The sequence below is a fragment of the Dendrobates tinctorius genome, unplaced genomic scaffold, assembly GCF_039654945.1.
Source record: "Dendrobates tinctorius isolate UK_male_01 unplaced genomic scaffold, ASM3965494v1 ptg000058l, whole genome shotgun sequence".
Taxonomy (NCBI): Eukaryota; Metazoa; Chordata; class Amphibia; order Anura; family Dendrobatidae; genus Dendrobates; species Dendrobates tinctorius.
The window spans coordinates 20,408,211-20,431,389 of NW_027361726.1; the positions used below are offsets into that span (position 1 = coordinate 20,408,211).

Below are 23,179 nucleotides of genomic sequence, written 5' to 3' on the forward strand. Positions count from 1 at the left end.
GGGGCAGCATTATAGCAGTTATGTTCTTGTACATAGGGGCAGCATTATAGTAGTTATATTATGGTACATAGGAGAAGTATTATAGTAGTTATATTCTTGTACATAGGGGCAGTATTATAGCAATTATATTCTTGTACATAGTGGCAGTATTATAGTAGCTATATTCTTGTACATAGGGGGCAGTATTATAGTAGTTATATTCTTGTACATAGGGGCAGTATTATAGTAGTTATATTCTTGTACATAGGGGCAGTATTATAGTAGTTATATTCTTGTACATAGGGGCAGTATTATAGCAATTATATTCTTGTACATAGTGGCAGTATTATAGTAGTTATATTCTTGTACATATGGGGCAGTATAATAGTAGTTATATTCTTGTACATTATATTCTTATACATAGGGGCAGCATTATAGTAGTTATGTTCTTGTACATAGGGGCAGCATTATAGTAGTTATATTATGGTACATAGGAGAAGTATTATAGTAGTTATATTCTTGTACATAGGGGGCAGTATTATAGTAGTTATACTCTTGTACATAGGTAGCTGTATTATGGTAGTTATATTCTTGTACATAGGAGCAGTATTATAGTAGTTATACTCTTGTACATAGGGAGCAGTATTATAGTAGTTATATTCTTGTACATAGGGAGCTGTGATATGGTAGTTATATTCTTGTACATAGGAGCAGTATTATAGTAGTTATATGCTTGTACACAGCTATGAGGCGTCTTGGGTACACGTCTAGAGTATCTAACCTTACAATACCGTCAGACTATCCTACCATCTTCCTGGTATGACATTTATCACCCTTCTCCCCTTCGTCTGTGGACAATGCTTTTTCAGGCTGAACTTCTGAGACTCAGGAGGGTGTTTTCCGCCTTTTGTAGATGACATTGAGGAATCTGTAATACTTTTTTGACCTTTGTTCCTATTGCAGGCTCACTCTGTGGGTTAGTGACTTGGACGTGGCCTGTATGACAGCTCCAGTTCCATCAGTGATCTGGAGTACAAGCTCAGTCAAACATTAGCCGTCTTGGCCCATGACTTCTCCATTTAACCTGACTGGTGGTGACAGCTTCAGGCACGCAGGTCACTATAATGACAAGTTGTGTGGCCAAAGAACAAAGCCAAGGATAGAATGATCTTTATAGCAAGTGGAGGATTAGGGGAGTGGGAGAAAAGTAATAATTAAATGAACTGTGTGTCCTGTAGATCTTGTTGGGGGACAGATGTTTGCCAGACAGGTCGTACAGGAGATTAAGAGAAGGCGTATAATTACCTGGACATACAGACTGAAAGTTTTATTATGTTGAACAGGTCCAACAGGGTGACTAGTGTGACCACTGATGTGTACGACACCCACCAGGACCTACGAGGGGCGCCGCAGCACATCACCAAAAGTGCGTATTGACTGCAAAGCCATAACGCTGCTGGTTTACATCTCTCCTGCAGAGGACTTGTCTTCTTAGCATTGGCCTCCACAGCCATTGGTAGTACTCCATCCTCACTATCAGGGGCGCTATGTCGGGGTAGTAAGAGTTCAGGTTTACCGTATGTCTTAGCACCGGCTATTAATGCTGAACCTGAACCCATCATGGCAGCTCAGAGATTTCCATATTTCTAAAACCCCCACAGCTATAAGCAATGTCACTTATATTATTTTTTGTTCTGTTTCTTCCTAGAAATCCCGAGGGTTCATGAATCAGGGACAAGTAGCTTTTTTTTTTTTTTTTTTTGAGTTTAGTCCTAAAGAACTTATCACAATCTGTTCCCCCATTCTTGATCTTTAGGAGCCGGTTTGCAGCTTTTATAAAAATAAAAAAAATTGCAATTGATAAATCTATTTAAAACACATCTGGAAAGTATAACCTGGTCCAGTGAGTGAGATAACCGGCAGACGAGGCGAAGAAGGACGGAGATGTATTGCAAGGGATTCATTTATTTGGCACGCACCATAAAAAGCACAAAAAGTCCTATTTTTCCATAAATATTTGGATTAAAATTAGTAAATACCAAACCCCAATATGTTTTGGGTCCCAAAGTCGTCACCTATGCGTAGGAGCGAGCTCAGATAAGGTGTTGGAGAAAGTCGAGCACAGCGCTCAAGCAGCCCTATACAGAATGACTGCGGCGACGGTCAGGCGCGGGCACCGCTGCTCTATTCTAATGGGGACACTTACCACCAATCCTGTTTTAAAAGGATAACACTGACATCACAAACATCACTACAGCCAGTAAAGGTTCACTAGATCAGTCGGAGCCGCTGAGCTCAGTGATTGGCTGCAGCGCTGTAGACTTGATATCAGCGCTGGACCTGGGAAGTAAATATTTGCTTTTTATTAAAACTAACCGCAGTCGGGTCGGGGGTTTTACTCTTTCTAAATAGCTTGGGAGGTGGAGATACTGAATCTTGACGTCCTGTCCAATTATCGCCAGTTTTCTTACTGCTCTGGCGGCTGTCATTTATGAAGGATGGATCGCTGTGCCCACCGCAGACCACAGGATGTTAATCACAGAGGAGAGATGCTAAGGAGCTAGCACTCACAGTTATCAGCCTCTCTAATTGGCAGATAATGTGCATCATTGAGGACATGGCTGCAATGAAGGGATGGGGTTGAGCTGCAGACAGGAGGTGGCGCTCTTTCTGGAGGGGATCTACCATGTTTTTCTAATCCTGGACAAATCCTTTAATGGTTTCAGATGCACAACATGGAAGACCCACCCATACCAGGATGTGTAGAGCAGCTGTTGCCAATTTATCCCAAACAAGCTCCCACAATCCCTCTCTCCTGACCCTGTATTGTGGCCTATAAATTGAGAAGCATTCTAAGGGGTGCACGCAGTGTGGGGTGTACGCATCCCCTAAGCAAAGCATCCCAGAAGCTAAGCATCTAGAAAAAGCAGTTAATCCATGACAGATAGTCAGGGCAGGAGACAGGTAACCCACGCTTTATTCCTATCCTCCTGTGTTCCCTTGCCATCCGCATTTACCACCCCATCCCCCCTCCATCACGACTCATACACAGGGGTGGATTAAGGGTGGCCAGGGCCCCGGGCTGTTGAGACTCTGTGGGCCCCCCAGTCATGTGATGGGGTCGGGAAGTCAGTCTTCATGACGCATACGGTGCGTCAAGGGGCGGGAAGAGGTTAAATACTGAGGAAAAAAAACTCTGCAAATACGCAACATGTGCACAAGGCCTCACAAATACTGAGGGAAAAAACACCAAATGCTCAGTGTGTCCATGAGGCCTTACAAATACTGAGTGAAAAACTCACCAAATACTCAGCGTGTGCACGAGGCCTTATAAATACTGAGGTAAAAACTCACCAAATACTCAGCGTGTGCACGAGGCCTTACAAATACTGGAAGGCTTCCACCCAACATCTAGTCCTGACTCACTTGTACCTAACATCGAAACCAGCTAATAGTCTGCAATCACCTGCTGACCTGGACCCAAGACCTGTCAGACAAGTTACTTTACTTGCTTCATGAACTTCCCCAGATAGAAGAAGCAGCCTCCGATGTGCAGCCTGTGGCCGGATACACAGGAAGACGCGCTCCTCGTCACAGGCTGTGCCCAACATGGTAGCAGAGGGGTTAACGCCACAGACAAGTCACCGTCTCCTCACACACTGGACGACGCTGCATCTGGCGACAAACAAGCGCACATTGCGCAATGTTAGCCATGTCCCAGATGTTCAGCATGTGAAGGACCAAGGGGGGGACCAAAAAAGACCCCAGGATTGGAACAGGAGCATGGGAAAGTGGACGGCGGTCGGAGGGGCAGGGTTTATATAGGGGTCGGAGTATATATATATATATATATATATATATATATATATATATATATATATATATATATATATATATATATATATATATATATATATATAGGGGTTGGACAAAATAATGGAAACACCTAACGTTTTGGCATCATAATCTACGAACATGTTATAGACATGCAAACCGTGACATATGGTAATGTTTTGTAGTTGATTATTTGTGTCATGTGATATGTGTATGTAAATTAACTGTTTGTTTTGCAGAATTGTAAGAACATTGATGAGAACTTGATACCAATGGCAGACCTCTCGAATTTTCAAAGAGGCCAAATTGTTGGTGCTCGTATGGCAGGCGCTAGTGTAACAGAAAGTGCCCGAATGCTTGGCGTGTCAAGAGGTACTGTCTCCAAAGTAATGACTGCATTTGAAAGAGAAGGAAAAACGTCCGCAGCAAAGGCCAGGTCCGGCCGAAAGTCGAAGTTGACTGAGAGAGATCGTCGGACTCTAAAGCGAATTGTGAGAGAGGATCGCAAGACCACGGCTCCGAAAATCACTGCTGAGCTCAATGAACACCTACAGAACACAGTTTCCACGAAAACTGTTCGTCGGGAGCTGCACAAATCTGGATTCCACGGAAGAGCTGCAATTAGAAAACCGTTGCTCTCAATGACAAATGTTTCCAAGCGTTTAGAGTGGTGTAGAAACCTCCAGAATTGGTCCCTCAAGCAGTGGAAACATGTGATATTCTCAGACGAATCATTGTTTACCCTATTTTCGACCTCCGGCCGAGTGTACGTTTGGAGACTGCCGAAAAAAGCATTGCATCCAAACTGCCTTCTCCCAACCGTAAAACATGGTGGAGGTTCTGTGATGATCTGGGGTGCTATTTCGTGGAGATCCGCCGGGCCAATGATATCCCTTCATGGAAGAATTAACAGCCGCGATTATTTAGGCATTTTGGGCGACCAAGTGCATCCTATGGGTCAAGCACTGTTCCCGGAGGGGAACGCCATTTTTCAGGATGATAATGCACCAATTCATACAGCTAAAATCGTTAAAGTATGGCATGAGGAACATTGAAATGAAGTTGAGCATCTCATCTGGCCCCCACAATCACCAGACCTCAACATTATTGAGCATTTATGGCCGATTTTAGAGATTCAAGTCAGACGTCGATTTCCACCGCCATCGTCGCTCAAAGAACTGGAGGGTGTTTTAACTGAAGAATGGGCTACAATTCCTTTGGAAACAATTCACACCTTGTATGAATCCTTACCTCGGAGAATTGAGGCTGTAATCGCCGCAAAATGTGGGCCTACACCATATTAAACTAACTTTTGTTGATGTTTCCAGGTGTTTCCATTATTTTGTCCAACCCCTGTATGTGTGTGTATATATATATATATAGAAATATGAGAAAATTGGGATCCAGCAAAAGGATGAAAGTTCACCAGATTTGTAAAAACTTCTTTATTAATCCATAATGTCATAAAAAGTATGAGTAACTCCAATCAATTAGTAGCATTCCAGGAAGGGACTACATGTTTCAGCACTATGTGCCTTCCTCACGGTCCTATCACATCGTTTGAATATATATATATATATATATATATATATATATATATATATATGTAAAAATACACAGTGGGGAAAAAAAGTATTTAGTCAGTCAGCAATAGTGCAAGTTCCACCACTTAAAAAGATGAGAGGCGTCTGTAATTTACATCATAGGTAGACCTCAACTATGGGAGACAAACTGAGAAAAAAAAATCCAGAAAATCACATTGTCTGTTTTTTTTTCATTTTATTTGCATATTATGGTGGAAAATAAGTATTTGGTCAGAAACAAGCAATCAAGATTTCTGGCTCTCACAGACCTGTAACTTCTTCTTTAAGAGTCTCCTCTTTCCTCCACTCATTACCTGTAGTAATGGCACCTGTTTAAACTTGTTATCAGTATAAAAAGACACCTGTGCACACCCTCAAACAGTCTGACTCCAAACTCCACTATGGTGAAGACCAAAGAGCTGTCAAAGGACACCAGAAACAAAATTGTAGCCCTGCACCAGGCTGGGAAGACTGAATCTGCAATAGCCAACCAGCTTGGAGTGAAGAAATCAACTGTGGGAGCAATAATTAGAAAATGGAAGACATACACGACCACTGATAATCTCCCTCGATCTGGTGCTCCACGCAAAATCAAACCCCGTGGGGTCAGAATGATCACAAGAACGGTGAGCAAAAATCCCAGAACCACGCGGGGGGACCTAGTGAATAAACTGCAGAGAGCTGGGACCAATGTAACAAGGCCTACCATAAGTAACACACTACGCCACCATGGACTCAGATCCTGCAGTGCCAGACGTGTCCCACTGCTTAAGCCTGTACATGTCCGGGCCCGTCTGAAGTTTGCTAGAGAGCATTTGGATGATCCAGAGGAGTTTTGGGAGAATGTCCTATGGTCTGATGAAACCAAACTGGAACTGTTTTGTAGAAACACAACTTGTCGTGTTTGGAGGAAAAAGAATACTGAGTTGCATCCATCAAACACCATACCTACTGTAAAGCATGGTGGTGGAAACATCATGCTTTGGGGCTGTTTCTCTGCAAAGGGGCCAGGACGACTGATCCGGGTACATGAAAGAATGAATGGGGTCATGTATCGTGAGATTTTGAGTGCAAACCTCCTTCCATCAGCAAGGGCATTGAAGATGAAACGTGGCTGGGTCTTTCAACATGACAATGATCCAAAGCACACCGCCAGGGCAACGAAGGAGTGGCTTCGTAAGAAGCATTTCAAGGTCCTGGAGTGGCCTAGCCAGTCTCCAGATCTCAACCCTATAGAAAACCTTTGGAGGGAGTTGAAAGTCCGTGTTGCCAAGCGAAAAGCCAAAAACATCACTGCTCTAGAGGAGATCTACATGGAGGAATGGGCCAACATACCAACAACAGTGTGTGGCAACCTTGTGAAGATTTACAGAAAACGTTTGACCTCTGTCATTGCCAACAAAGGATATATCACAAAGTATTGAGATGAAATTTTGTTTCTGACCAAATACTTATTTTCCACCATAATATGCAAATAAAATGAAAAAAAAACAGACAATGTGATTTTCTGGATTTTTTTTTCTCAGTTTGTCTCCCATAGTTGAGGTCTACCTATGATGTAAATTACAGACGCCTCTCATCTTTTTAAGTGGTGGAACTTGCACTATTGCTGACTGACTAAATACTTTTTTTCCCCACTGTGTATATATATATATATATATATATATATATATATATACACACACATATACATGCACACACATATTACTACATGCAGGCAGCGCACACATGCAAATCCTCAGGTTGTATAAATTTCGGCTGGTCAAAATTTCTCTCAGTAGGCCAAGAAAGAAATAAAGTACACCTCATAGTAACTTATGTGTGAGGCAGAGGTGACAAGATCAGCCATCTCGTGCTCACCTTACTAGAGGTGCCAACTGCCCACATATAACAAAGTTGATGGAAATAGATGACTTCCACTATGATGATTGGTTACTGGCCGCCCAACCACACCCATTTCATAACTAGTCACACCCATGTCCACGCCCCAACCACACCCATTTAGCACTGCTGATCACACTGACTGGTACTGAGGGCACAGTGGCTGGTACTTTGGACACATTGACTGGTACTGAGGAAAAGAAAGAAAGAACAGAGAGAAAAAAGAAAAAAGAGAGAAAGAAAGAACAGAGAGAAAGAAAGAAAAAAGAAAGAGAAACGGAGAGAAAGGAAGAAAGAACAGAGAGAAAGAAAGAGGGGACAGAAAATAGAACAGAGAGAGAGAAAAAAAAGAAAGAGGGGAAAGAAAGAAAGAACAGAGAGGGAGAGAGAAATAGGGGAAAGAAAGAACAGACAAAGAAAGAGGGGAAAGAAAGAACAGAGAGAAAAAAGAAAGAAAGGGAAAAGAGAACAGAGAGGGAGAGAGAAAGAAAGAGGTGAAAGAAAGAACAAAGAGAGAAAAAAAGAAAGGGGAAATAAATAACAGAGAGGGAGAGAGAAAGAAAGAGGGGAAAGAAACAACAGAATGTGAAAGAAGAGAGAAAGAAAGACAAGGAAAGAGGGGAAAGAAAGAAAGATTCTATAAAGATACTATACCAGCCCGGCTCACATTGTAGTGTCCACCTGAGCCTCCTGGTGCAGGACAGGTCATGATCCACTCACATGGCCGACATCCCCGAGTCCAAGGCGATCCCGCTGTCCGCGCTGTCGGAGGAGGACATGGTGATGATCTGAAGCATTCCCTGAAGTGCCTCCATGGTTCCGCCACAATCTCCTCCAGTCAGCTTCCAGCACGTCACTTCCGACTGAATGTCACGTGCGAGTTTTCAAGTGCTCCTTGGGGCTCCGCCGTATACTCCTGTGTCCGCTGGAAAAGTAAGCTCCCGGTCGAGGCAGTGGGGCAGACTCTCAAAATCTGGGATGGTTGGGAGGTATGAATGCTCCCCATCATACACCTTGTACACGCATGGCTCCGCACACCTCATTCACACACTGTTCCGCTTTGTATGCCTCGTACACATGGCTTCGCTCCGTACACCTCGCACACACACGGCTCCACTCAGTACACACATGGCTCCGCTCCGTAAACCTAGTACACATGCAGCTCTGCTCCGTACACCTTATACAGACGCGCCACGCTCTGTACACCTTGTACACACATGGCTCTGCTCTGTAAACCTTGTACACATGCGACTTTACTCCATACACCTCGTACACACGCGTGTTGTGAATTCACTTTCTGGCCTACCTCTGGTTACTGGTGAAAGTAGTGGAGATGGTTATATTGACAGAGGGGTCACGAATTCTCTTTCTGGGCTCCCTCTGGTGGTTACAGGAGGTAATGGAGCTGATCTAATTAACAAAGGCCTGCCACCTGATAATGAGGAGGACGATTGGACATTGGGAGTTTCTGACTGGATTTAAGACAGCCGACTCCCTCTATCCCTGCTGGTGATTTTTTTCCTGCCTCCTGAGGTCTTAGTTTCCAGCTCAGTCCCTGCATGCTAAAGCTAAGTGTTCTTTTGCTATTGTTCACATTTGATTTGGTTTTATCTATTTCAGTTTTGTGTGGTCAGTCAGCCCCGGCTGGGGCTGTGCTGAATTTCCATCCTTATGTTACTGTTTGTGCCAGTTTGTTTTTGTCCCTTATTAGATTGGCCTCTCTTTGCTCTGTTTTCAGAATATACCAGAGTGCTGATATAGTGGGCGAAGTCTAGCGACTTCAGTATTTTTTCTATCAGACGTGTTGGGCATTTTTTGCAGGGTTTTTTGCGTGATTGCAGACAGTGTCTTTCCTGTCTAGTCTAGTTAGTTTGGGCCCCATCATTTGCTCAGCCTATTTTTCTACCTGCGTTTGTGTTTTCATCTTGCCTCACCGACAATATATGTTTGGGGGCTATCTATTCCTTTGGGGGTCTGCTCTGGGGCAGTTTAGATTTCCCCTTTCTTGCTTTAGGCTTATTTATTTCTCCGGCTGTGTCGAGGCGTCTGGAATCATCGTAAGTACGCTCCACGGCTACTGCTAGTTGTGTGGATAGGATCAGGGGTCTGCAATCCGCTTAGTTACCAACCTCTCTAGTTTTCTGTGGCTTAGCTTGGTCTTGCTTTTCTCCTCGGTGACCCAATCATAACACACGCGGCTCCGCTCCGTAAACACATGGCTCAGCTCTGTACTCTTTGTACACACAGGGCTCCGTTCCGTAAACCTTGTACACACGCTGCTCCACTCCGTACACACACGCGACTTCGCTCTGTACACCTCGTACATACGCGGCTTCGCTCCGTACCCCTCATACACACACACGGCTCCGCTCCTTACACGCGTGGCTCCGCTCCGTACACCTCGTACACACACGCAGCTCCGCTCCGTACACCTCGCACACGCGCAGCCCCGTTCCATACACCTCGCACACGTGCAGCTCAGCTCTGTACACACAGGGCTCAGTTTCATACACCTCGTACACACACACGGCTTCGCTCTGTACACACACGCGGCTCCGCTCCGTACACCTCACACAGCTCAGCTCTGTACACACAGCGCTCCGCTCCGTACACCTTGTACATGCGCGGCTCCGCTCCGTACAGCTCGCACATTCGCGGCTCCGCTCCGTACACCTCGCACATTCGCGGCTCCGCTCCGTACACCTCGCACATTCGCGGCTCCGCTCCGTACACCTCGCACATTAGCGGCTCCGCTCCGTACTCCATCGTCGACTGAAACCCCTGATCATGTGACCCCTGACTCCTCCCCTCCTGTGACCTCATCACAGGTCCTGTGCGCACAGAGCAGGGATTTATCAGTGAGGGGCTGGCTCTGCGCTGGCCGGTGGGTCTGGGAGGGGGAGGAAAGGGTCGGTACATGGGGGGGGCGTGGCGCTATGGTGGCGGATTATAATGGGGCAACTTTCCCTGGGCTGGTGGGGCCCCCCATACCACTGGGCCCTGGGCTACCTCCCAGATTGACCTCATTATAATCCGCCACTGCTCATACACATTAGCCCCGCTATACTTCCCTCTCCCATGTACAGGTCCCATGCACTTCTCACTTTCCTGAAAAACCTCAGCCCATCTTTCCCAAACACATCGCAAAAAAACTTCTTACAATTCCAATAACTACTTGCTCTTTATCTTCCTACTCCTACTGATTTCAGGGGACATCTCCCCCAACCTCAACCCCTACCCTACCTCATATCGAAACCTTGCTAATCTTATTAATATTACTTGCACTCCTTCATCTCCTTCTTTCAATTGTGCCCTCTGGAATCCACGGTCTGTTTGTAATAATACAGAATCCTGTATGGATTCAGGATTCTGACACTGTCTCCCCTGCTGCCATCTCCCATGGTGGCTTACAATTCACCCATTCCCCGAGACCCAAAAACAGACTTGGTGGTGGAGTCGGCATACTCCTGTCCCCACAATACACTTTCCAAGTTATCCCCCCCCCCCAGTTCCATCACTCTTATTCCCTTCTTTTGAAGTCCACGCCATCAGGCTTTTCCGTCCCCTTTCCCTCAGAGTAACGGTCATATACCAACCCCCAGGCTCACCCACCCACTTCCTTGACCATTTCTCTGCCTGGCTACCGCACTTCATGTCATCAGAACTCCCAACCCTTATCCTGTGAGACTTCAACATCCCCATTAACAGCCCCACTTCCACATCAGCATCCCAGCTTCTATCACTAACCACTTCTCTCGGCCTCTCACAGCTCTCAACCTCTGAGACACACAAGGACGGTAACACCCTTGACCTGGTCTTTGTCCGGCTCTGTTCAATCTCCTACCTAGATAACTCACCACTTCCCCTCTCTGACCACAACATTCTCTCCTTCACACTCACTAATCCTCTCCCACCCCAGCACAATCCCACCTACCACACATTCAGAAATCTACAAACCATTAACCCTCATATACTTTCAGACTCCCACACTCATCACTGTCCCCAATCTTCTCTCTTTCCTGTCCTGATCTGGCTGTTCATCACTACAACAACATTCTTAGAAGCACCCTTGACCAAGCTCTCCTCACCCTCAGAACCTCCAAACACAGAGTAAAACAGCCGTCACTCACATTGCAAACTCGATTTCTCCAGCGATGCTCTAGGAGTGGTCGACGCTTATAGAAAAAAACCCACACACCAGAAGACTTCATCAACTTCAAATTTATGTTAAGAACTTATAACTAAGCCTTCCACCTTGCCAAACAGACCTACGACACAAACCTGATCTCCTCACTAGCCAACAACCCCAAGAAACTTTTTGACACCTTTCTATCCCTCCTCAGGCTGAAAGAACAAGCCCCTATCACAGATATTCGCGCTGATGACCTGGCTTCCCACTTTATAGAGAGAATAGATAACATCCGTCCGGAAATCCGCTCCCAGCTACCAGGTGCCGTGACTTCCATCCCTCACTGCATTTCCATTGGCTCACTCTCCACATTTGATCCCATCAGAGGAAAAAGTCTCCAGACTCCTCTCTTCTTCTCGCCCAACTACAGGAACTACCGACCCCATTCCCTCACATCTCCTCCAGTTGTCACAACTCACCGAACTACAATCTTTAATTTCTCCCTCTCCTCGGGCATTTTCCCATCCTCCTTCAAACACTCCATCATTACTTCATTATTAAATAAACCCTGTCTTGACTCATCCTGCACAAATAACTACCGACCAGTCTACAATCTCCCCTTCATCTCTAAACTCTTGGAGTGCCTAGTCTACTCCCGCCTTACCCGTTACCTCTCCACTCACTCCCTCCTAGACCCTTCACAGTCCAGCTTCCGCCCCCTACATTCGACTGAAACTGCACTCAAAGTGACCAATGACCTTCTGACAAGCAAAATCTAACAGTGACCACTCTGCTCATTCTTCTCAACCTTTCGACACTACTGCCACCATCTCCAACTCTCTATGCTCCAGTCACTAGGCATTAAGGACACCAATCTTTCCTGGTTCTCCTCCTATCTTTCTGACCGCTCCTTTAGTGTTTTGTTCGCTGGCTCCACATCATCACCTCTTCCACTCGCTTTCGGAGTACCTCAGGGCTCAGTCCTTGGCCCCTTCTTCTCTCTCTCTACACGGCCCCAATTGGACAGACCATCATCAGATTTGGCTTTCAGTACCATCTTTATGCTGATGACACACAACTATACACGTCATTCCCCGACCTTACCCGCGATGTACTACAGAACGCCAGTGACTGTCTGTCCGCAGTCTCCAACATCATGTCCGCTCTCTGAAACTCAACCTTTCCAAAACTGAACTTCTGCTCCCGCCATCTACTAACCTCCCTAAATCTGACATTTCCCTCTCTGTGGGTGGAACCATAATAACACCACGGCAGCAGGCGCGCTGTCTGGGTGTTATGTTTGACACCAATCTCTCCTTCACCTCCCATATACAATCTCTTGCCGCTTACACCTAAAGAACATCTCCAGAATTCGCCCTTTTCTCACCATGGAGACAACAAAAACCCTCACTGTCGCCCTGATTCACTCGCGCCTGGACTACTGTAGCGCTCTATTAATTGGCCGCCCCCTCACTCGACTTTCCCCTCTCCAGTCCATCCCTAATGCAGCAGCCAGGATCGTCCATCTGGCTAATCGGTACTTGGACACGTCCACTCTTCTCCAGTCCTTACATTGGCTGCCCATTCATTATAGGATCCAATTCAAATTACTTGTTCTTACCCACAAAGCTCTCCACAGTGCAGCACCTCCCTACATCTCCTCCCTCATTTCTGTCTATCGGCCCAGCCGATCGCTGCGCTCTGCCAATGACTTCAGACTAACCTCTGCACTAATCCGCACCTGCCACTCCCTACTCCAAGACTTCTCGCATGCTGCGCCAATCCTCTGGAATGCTCTACCCCAAAAAATTAGGACCAGCCACAACTTGCATAGTTTTAGGCGCTCCCTCAAAACGCATCTGTTCAGAGCAGCCTATCACGTTCACTAATCAAAGTTATTTTATGTGTAAGTGTGCGTGTGTAGCCCATTCACTATCTCCATCCATCCCTCACGATGGCTGGACCATCATTGTAAATACACACCTGTACTTTGTATCTCCCTCACCTCATTGTAGATTGTAAGCTTTCACGAGCAGGGTCATCTTATTTTGCTTTAATTATTGTATTGTTAATGTTGCTACTTATGACTTGTGTTTGAAACTGTTAAACTGTAAAGCCCTGGGGAATATGTTGGCGCTATATAAATAAAGATTATTATTAGGATCAGTCTGCTAATACTAAGGGGGGGGTCCCCTTACTACAACGGCTTGGGGAGTACTGCCAGGGTGGCTGGGGCCTGAAAGACAACGGCCAAAGCGGCCATATTGGAGCATTTCTACCTTAAAGTGGGCATCAGAAACTCCAACTCTGTATGACTGGTCAGCAGTACTAGATGGATGGGGGTCTGAGGCTCGAAGCCGCCAACAAACAGCTGTTTAAAGAGGGATGCGGCGCTCTGATGCAATCCCAGTCATGACCACAAGTAAAAGTATAGCGCTGTGCCTGGCAGACCCTCCATATGGCGATGGGTGAGATGCTCGGAGTCGGACCCCCGCCTTCAGTACAACTTTATACTTCTGGTGTTACCGTCCCAGCACTCTAAACTGATACACTGGAACAAACCATCAGCAGACATTTGTGCTGCTGCGGTGTTCCCCTGACACACTGTAACGGAGCCTCAGCTGTTTCCCTATTAACTGACATGAATGGGAGACTACCGGAGAGTGATTAACCCTTCACACGCCCGCAGGGCTCAGTCACGCCGACTCGGGGTGTGAGCGGCGGCACATGAGGACACGGGGACAATAGCAGGGATGCTGTCCATTCACACAGTGCGGGGACTCCGGCCGCTGACGACGGCGGACTGATTATGTGCGGGAACAATGGGGCCTGGAGGAAGCTGCGCCGGCCACTGTGTACACTGTGCGGTCACCGTGGTAATGGGCACGCTCCACGCTGACCTCCACGTGAGGCCGCCGCACCGCTGACAGCACAATGTCACCGACATGAGCAGGAAAGTCACAGCAGTCAGCCCGGGGGCAGCGGAGCTCAACAAGGGGTTAAAGATCCCCATTCCATCAAGATATCAGCAACTGGGAAAGCTGGGTGACCACCAGTATGGCCGCCACCAAAGCCAACCCCGCCGGTCAGAGGTGAGAGAGGTCATGGCGGCCACAACAGCCACCGGAGCATTAGTCAGCGGCCGTCACCTGACAGACAGCCACACAATGGCCACTAATAAGTGAGCAGTGACTTCCCTGTAATGAGGAGGCTCACATGAGGGGGGAGGGTAACACCAAAAACCCCCAAATCTCCAGCCCCTACAAGGACTATATCCTCTAACTATGGGTCACAGACTGGTCTGACAAACAGAGTTACAGTGCAAAGCATGGAGGAGGGGCAGAGCAGCAACAAGAGAGTCTAATTAATGAAGTAGCATATTACACAGCCCCCGCGGCACCTCGCAACACGGCTCAGCCCCCGGGCACCTCGCAACACGGCTCAGCCCCCGGGCACCTCGCAACACGGCTCAGCCCCCGGGCACCTCGCAACACGGCTCAGCCCCCGCGGCACCAAATCTGCACAGGGTTCCCCCTTTCACATTTACTTCAGGGCCCCTCTCCTTTACGAACATCACTTGTCCCCATAGTCAGTGTTAGACCCTCTCCTCTACCGTACGCACTTGTTCCCCGTGGTCAGCAGTGACCCTTCTCTACATACGACCCTGCTCCCTGAGGTCAGTGTTGGAACCTCTCCTCTACCTACCATACCCCTGTGTTCCCGTTGTCAGTGTAAGACCATCTCCTCTATGTATGCCCGTTCTCAGTGGTGTCAGACCCTCCTCTACATACGCACCTGTTCCCCATTGTCAGTGTCGGACCCTCTCTACGTACGCCCGTGGTCAGTGTCGGACTCTCTCCTCCATGCACGCCCCGTTCCATGTGGTCAGTGGTGGCCCCTCTACATGCACCCCTGTTCCTTGTGATCAGTGTCAGACCCTCTCCTCTATGTACACCCATTCCCAGTGGTCAGTGTCGGAACCTCTCCTCTACATACCATACACCCCTGTTCCCCGTGGTCAGTGTAACACCCTCTCCTCTATGTACATCCGTTCCCAGTGTCAGACCCTCTCCTCTACATAAGCCCCTGTTCCTTGTGGTCAGTGTCAGACCCTCTACTCTAGGTACACCCATTCCCAGTGGTCAGTGTCGGAACCTCTCCTCTACCTACCATACCCCTGTGTTCCCGGGGTCAGTGTAAGACCATCTCCTCTATGTATGCCCTTTCTCAGTGGTGTCAGACCCTTTCCTCTACATACGCACCTGTTCCCCATTGTCAGTGTCGACCCTCTCTACGTACGCCCTTGGTCAGTGTCGGACTCTCTCCTCTATGCACGCCCCTGTTCCATGTGGTCAGTGGTGGCCCCTCTACATGCACCCCTGTTCCTTGTGGTCAGTGTCAGACCCTCTCCTCTATGTACACCCATTCCCAGTGGTCAGTGTCGGAACTTCTCCTCTACGTACCATACACCCCTGTTCCCCGTGGTCAGTGTAACACCCTCTCCTCTATGTACATCCGTTCCCAGTGTCAGACCCTCTCCTCTACATAAGCCCCTGTTCCCCATGGTCAGTGTCTGACCCACTCCTCTATGTACACACTTGTTCCGCATGGTCAGTGTAGGACCCTTTCCTGTATGGTCGCTCCTGTTCCATGTTGGCAGTGTCGGACCCTCTCCTCTACGTACGCCCGTTCCCTGTGGTCAGTGTCAGGCCCTCTCTTCTACATACGCTCCTGTTCCATGTGGTCAGTAGTGGCCCCCCTACATACATCCCTGTTCCTTGTGGTCAGTCCCTCTCCTCTACATAAGCCCCTGTTCCCCATGGTTAGTATTGAACCCTCTCCTCTACATACGCTCCTGTCCCCCGTGGTCAGTGTCGGACCCTCTCCTCTACATATGACCCTATTCCCCATGGTCAGTGTTGGACCCTCTTCTCTATGTATGCTCTTGTTCCCAATGGTCAATGTCGAACACTCCTGATCCCGTGGTCAGCGGCGGCCCCTACTGCAATCATCAGCCGACTGTTGTTGACATGTAGCACAAGACTTAAGTGCTGGCACCGGGTGCCCATGGCCGTGCGGCTGACATTTCCACAGCTGATCACAGCGGCCGACCCGAAGATACAAAGGCCATTAAGGAGTCAATGGCTGAGACTAATGAAAGCAGCGCCCCCTGCGGAGCACAGGGTAGTGATGTCACCGTGCTGTGTTACTCACCGCCATGCACACGGTACCTCCCCCGTGCCCAATATCAAAATATACAATAAAGAGGGGGCAAACTTTCACAACCGGTCCTTTCCTGCACACATGCAGCTAAAATAAAGCAGAAGAACCTCAGTAAACTTCATCGTATGCACAGCTCCAATGCAAAGCCATGCGTCTCCAAAGGTGACAGACTACAAGCAAGCCCTGTGTAGTCAGACGCAGCAGTGACTGGCGGATTACACTACACCCCGGGGAGATGCATAGGTCTGCAGGTCATCTGTAGACACCAAACGGCAGGTAGGAATGGTACCAAGTCTCCACACTCAGATTTCCAATTCTTCAGGATGGAAAAGAATAGCCCACGGTCTTAGAACACCGCGAGGTGCTGTACGCCGTGACGGGCGGATCTGCAGCATCTGGTGAATGTTGCTGCATTTGCTCCTGATGGAGCCGCATTGATGCAGAAGGAGCCCGTACCAAATGTTGAGTGCATTTACTGAACATACATTTCAGTAGGCCAACATTTCGGATTTTAAAATCATTTTTCAAGCTGGTGTTATAAAGTATTCTAATTTACTGAGATTATGACTTTTGGGTTTTCATTGGCTGTAAGCCATAATCAGCAACATTAACAGAAATAAACACGTGAAATAGATCACTCTGTCTGTAATGACTCTATATAATATATGAGATTCACTTTTTGTATTGAAGAACTGAAATAAATTCACTTTCTTGGTGATATTCTAATTTAGTGAGATGCACCTGTATATAGGTGGTATATGGTGGAATATAGGCGGTATACTGTACAAGTGGTATATAGGTGGTGTCCGCCTAACAAAAATATATGTGGTGAATGTATAACAACACGGCGACATCCATACATTACAGTTACCATGGCAACGCCAGTCCTCCGAGACGGGAGTAACGTTATCCTGGGAACATCACATGCGGCATGTTATATCCGGTATATCACGTCAGTGTATCATAAAGCGTCATGTGCTGAACACCTGGACCAATGGGACCCCCAAAGAGCAGTCACCCCTTCAGGAAAAACACAGAAGGGTGCACCTACTGGTAGGAAAGGGAAACTGGCACTGAGGGAGTGGTAAAAAGGGGGGTACAGACACTAGAAGGGGTCCAGAATAAAGAGGCTACAGACATTGGGGAACAGTAAAAAAGGAGGTGGATGGGGTACAGACGTGGCAATACGAGGGCGCCTGCTATCACATGATGAGAACGTTCTATATCCACACGATGGCAGCAGCTTTACACAACGCAGAGACCGCGGGCCGTCTCCATGCCGGGGGCACCTACCTGAGCAGGTACACCGCCCTCTCGATGTCATTCAGATCCTCGTCCACCGTCAGACGTTCAATCTCTTCAGGACTCTGTAAAAATAAATGGCGACAGGTCGGTGACAATGACATCACCTCTCCCCACATCCTAATATATTATCATATGTACCTGGGGATTATAAGGAAGGGAGCGGCGCCGAAGCCCCCTGGGGTGAGCTCCCCCGCTCATGTACGGCTACACCTCATAATGGATGCGGCCCCATAGAGACCGTACACTGACATGATGTGACGTCAGATCAGCCATCAGGCGGCAGCTCTCTGCTGTACAGTGATGATGTCACAGGAAGGCGATGACACCATACAACACTGGGCAACACTGGGGTCCGGGACCCCAATAACAAAAGGACTCTCAATTGCCAAAATGAAGGAGAAATACCACGATGATGTGAGTGTCTGATGACATCACAAGACATTGGGGGAGCGAAATAAATTCAATATTATAGTGGAGTATGGAGGACAGAAGTGGCAGGGAGAGGAATAAGGGAGATGATGCAGGTGGACCTCCATATATGGGGATGATACGTGGGGATCACAATACATTGGAAATAAGGGGGCGTGATACGTGGGGACCCCCATACGTGGGAAATAAGGGGGATGATACGTGGGGACCCCCATAAGTGGAGATTAAGGGGGATGATACGTAGTGACCCCCACACTTGGGGAATAAGTGGGATATGAGGGGATCCCCATACATGGAGGATGATACGTGGAGACCCCATACATGGGGAATAAGGGGGCTGAGTCGTGGGGATCCCCAAACATGGGCAATAAAGGGAGGCGATACATGGTGACCGCATAGATGGGGAATAAGGGGGGTGATACGAGTGGACCCCCATACATGGGGAAATAAGGGGAAGGATAAGTAGGGACCCTGTACATGGGGACCCACATACATGAGGAATAGGGCGGGATGATACCTGGGAACCCCCACATATGGGAAATGGGGGGAATGATACATGGTGACCCTCATACATGAGAAATAAGGCGATGATACGAGGCGACCCCCATACATAGGGAATAAGGAGGATGATACATGGAGACCCCTATACATTGGGAATAAGGAGGAGGATATCTGGGGATCCCCATACATGGGGAATAACGGGGATGATATGTGGGGACCCCCATACATGGGGAAAAACGGGGATGATATGTGGGGACCCCCATACATGGGGAAAAACGGGGATGATATGTGGAGACCCCTATACATTGGGAATAAGGAGGAGGATATCTGGGGATCCCCATACATGGGGAATAACGGGGATGATATGTGTGGACCCCCATACATGGGGAATAACGGGGATGATATGTGGGGACCCCCATACATGGGGAATAACGGGGATGATAAGTGTGGACCCTCATACATGGGGAATAACGGGGATGATAAGTGTGGACCCTCATACATGGGGAATAACGGGGATGATATGTGGGGACCCCCCATACATGGGGAATAACAGGGATATGTGTGGACCCTCATACATGGGGAATAATGGGGATGATATGTGGGGACCCCGCATACATGGGGAATAACGGGGATATGTGTGGACCCTCATACATGGGGAATAACGGGGATGATATGTGGGGACCCCCATACATGGGGAATAACGGGGATGATATGTGGGGACCCCCCATACATCGGGAATAACGGGGATGATATGTGGGGACCCCCATACATGGGGAATAACGGGGATGATAAGTGTGGACCCTCATACATGGGGAATAACGGGGATGATATGTGGGGACCCCCCATACATGGGGAATAACGGGGATGATATGTGGGGACCCCCCATACATGGGGAATAACGGGGATATGTGTGGACCCTCATACATGGGGAATAACTGGGATGATAAGTGTGGACCCTCATACATGGGGAATAACGGGGATGATATGTGGGGACCCCGCATACATGGGGAATAACGGGGATGATATGTGGGGACCCCGCATACATGGGGAATAACGGGGATGATATGTGGGGACCCCACATACATGGGGAATAACGGGGATGATATGTGGGGACCCCGCATACATGGGGAATAACGGGGATGATATGTGGGGACCCCCATACATGGGGAATAACGGGGATGATATGTGGGGACCCCACATACATGGGGAATAACGGGGATGATATGTGGGGACCCCCATACATGGGGAATAACGGGGATGATATGTGGGGACCCCCCTACTTGGGGAATAACGGGGATGATATGTGGGGACCCCCATACATGGGGAATAACGGGGATGATATGTGGGGACCCCCATACATGGGGAATAACGGGGATGATATGTGGGGACCCCCATACATGGGGAATAACGGGGATGATATGTGGGGACCCCCATACACGGGGAATAACGGGGATGATATGTGTGGACCCTCATACATGGGGAATAATGGGGATGATATGCCGGGACTCCCATAGGTGGAGGATGATACATGGAGACCCCCATGCATGAGGAAGGAGGGGATGACACTGGGACCCCCATGTGATATCGGGGTGTAATGACATCACTGGGTGCCATCTTTGGGGTCTCCCAGTTCTCCTCGCACCACAGATGTGTAGCCCCCTCCCAGCGGTTCCCGGGGCCCCGGTGACGTCACGTGTCGGGGTGCGGGCGCTGACGTCACGGTACCTTCAGGCTGCGGCGCACTGGCCGCTCGATGATCGCCAGCTCCTGCAGGTCCTCGATGTACCCGAACAGACTGAGCTCCATGCTGGACCGGATCAGGCGGCCGCTGCTCCCCGCATCCTGCACCGGAGCTTCACATGGCAGCCGGAGATCCTGAGTGCGGGGGAGGCGGCGGGGGAGGACCGGGGCGGAGTCTGCGATCACCGGGGACGCTGGGACCGGACCCGGGGGATGAGAGTGGGGCTCGCGGAGGAGTCGGTACTGGGAGCCGCGGGGGCGCTGACACCGGAGCTCTACCGAGGCGGGAGATTACGGGGCACGGCGGAGCTGCAGGCTGCCCAGCACCGGGGACTCATGGTGTCCCAGACTCCAGGACGTGAGCAGTGTCCGGGCTGTGAGGAGGCGGCTGCGAGCAGTGCGGCGGCCGGTCTCCATAGTGACGGAGCGCTGTGACGTCACTGCCCAGAGCTGGCACCGAACTGGCCACTAATAGGTCGTGTGACCATACACCAATCATGTGACCTCACACCACAAATATGGGTCACAAGTTCTCACACCACAAATATGGGTCACAAGTTCTCACACTACAAATACTGTCACATGTCCTCACAGTGCAAATACGGGTCACATGTCCTCACTCTACAAATACGGGTCACGTGTCCTCACTCTACAAATACGGGTCACATTTCCTCACACTACAAATACGGGTCACATGTCCTCACAGTGCAAATACGGGTCACATGTCCTCACTCTACAAATACGGGTCACGTGTCCTCACACCACAAATACGGGTCACATTTCCTCACACTACAAATACGGGTCACATGTCCTCACTCTACAAATACGGGTCACGTGTCCTCACTCTACAAATACGGGTCACGTGTCCTCACACCACAAATACGGGTCACATTTCCTCACACTACAAATACGGGTCACCAGTCCTCACACCACAAATATGGGTCACATTTCCTCACACTACAAAAAAGGGTCACAAGTTCTCACACTACAAATACTGTCACATGTCCTCACAGTGCATATACGGGTCACATGTCCTCACACCATAAATATAGTCGTGTCCTCACTCTGCAAATACGGGTCACGTGTCCTCACACCATAAATATGGTCACGTGTCCTCACCACAAATACCAGGTCACATTTCCTCACACTACAAATATGGTTCACGTGTCCTCACACCACAAATACGAGTCACATTTCCTCACACTACAAATAAGGGTCACGTGTCCACACACCACAAATACGGGTCACATGTCCTCACACCATAAATATACTCACACAACAAATACGGATCACGTGTCCTCACACTACAAAGAAGAGTCACGTGTCCTCACACTACAAATACGGGTCATGTGTCCTCACTCTACAAATACGGGTCACGTGCACTTACACTACGAATATGGGTCACTTGTCCTCACACCATGAATATGGGTCACGAGTCCTCACTCTACAAATAAGGGTCACGTGTCCTCACACCACAAATATGGGTCACTTGTCCTCACACTATGAATATGGGTCACGTGTCCTCACTCTACAAATAAGGGTCACGTGTCCTCACACCACAAATATGGGTCACTTGTCCTCACACCATGAATATGGGTCACGTGTCCTCACTCTACAAATAAGGGTCACATGTCCTCACGCTACAAATACAGGTCACGTGTCCTCACCATAAATATGGGTCACTTGTCCTCACACCACGAATACGGGTCATGTGTCCTCACACCACAAATACGGGTCATGTGTCCTCACACTACAAATACGGGTCACGTGTCCTCACACTACAAATACGGGTCATGTGTCCTCACTCTACAAATACGGGTCACGTGTCCTCACACCATAATATGGTCATGTGTCCTCACTCTACAAATACAGGTCACGTGTCCTCACACCACGAATATGGGTCATGTGTCCTCACTGTACAAATACGAGGTCACGTGTCCTCACACCATGAATATGGGTCACGTGTCCTCACTCTACAAATAAGGGTCACATGTCCTCACGCTACAAATACAGGTCACGTGTCCTCACCATAAATATGGGTCACTTGTCCTCACACCACGAATACGGGTCATGTGTCCTCACACCACAAATACGGGTCATGTGTCCTCACACTACAAATACGGGTCACGTGTCCTCACACTACAAATACGGGTCATGTGTCCTCACTCTACAAATACGGGTCACGTGTCCTCACACCATAATATGGTCATGTGTCCTCACTCTACAAATACAGGTCACGTGTCCTCACACCACGAATATGGGTCATGTGTCCTCACTGTACAAATACGAGGTCACGTGTCCTCACACCATGAATATGGGTCACATGTCCTCTACAAATAAGGGTCACGTGTCCTCACACTACAAATACAGGTCACTTGTCCTCACACCACGAATATGGGTCATGTGTCCTCACACCACAAATACGGGTCATGTGTCCTCACACCACAAATACAGGTCACTTGTCCTCACACCACGAATATGGGTCATGTGTCCTCACACCACAAATACGGGTCATGTGTCCTCACCACAAATAAGGGTCAAGTGTCCTTACACACAAATATGGGTCATGTCCTCA

General features: G+C 48.4%; 1 protein-coding gene across 4 annotated transcripts in view; it reads right to left on the reverse strand.

Moving 5' to 3' along the window:
• The window catches only part of PPP4R4 (protein phosphatase 4 regulatory subunit 4), a 103,226-nt gene extending 82,183 nt beyond the window's left edge, over positions 1-21,043 (reverse strand). For 2 of the 4 annotated variants that reach the window (XM_073578084.1, XM_073578083.1), the window contains exons 1-2: positions 20,590-21,040; positions 17,923-17,996 (exon numbers count right to left, since the gene is read on the reverse strand). In XM_073578084.1, coding sequence (XP_073434185.1) covers positions 17,923-17,996; positions 20,590-20,670 — 155 coding nt within the window. In that variant the 5' untranslated portion in view covers positions 20,671-21,040. Of the gene's footprint in view, positions 1-17,922; positions 17,997-20,589 lie in introns of all 4 variants that reach the window. The other 2 variants (XM_073578085.1, XM_073578086.1) reach the window with 2 other exon arrangements.
• Between the last annotated feature and the right edge of the window lie 2,136 nt (positions 21,044-23,179).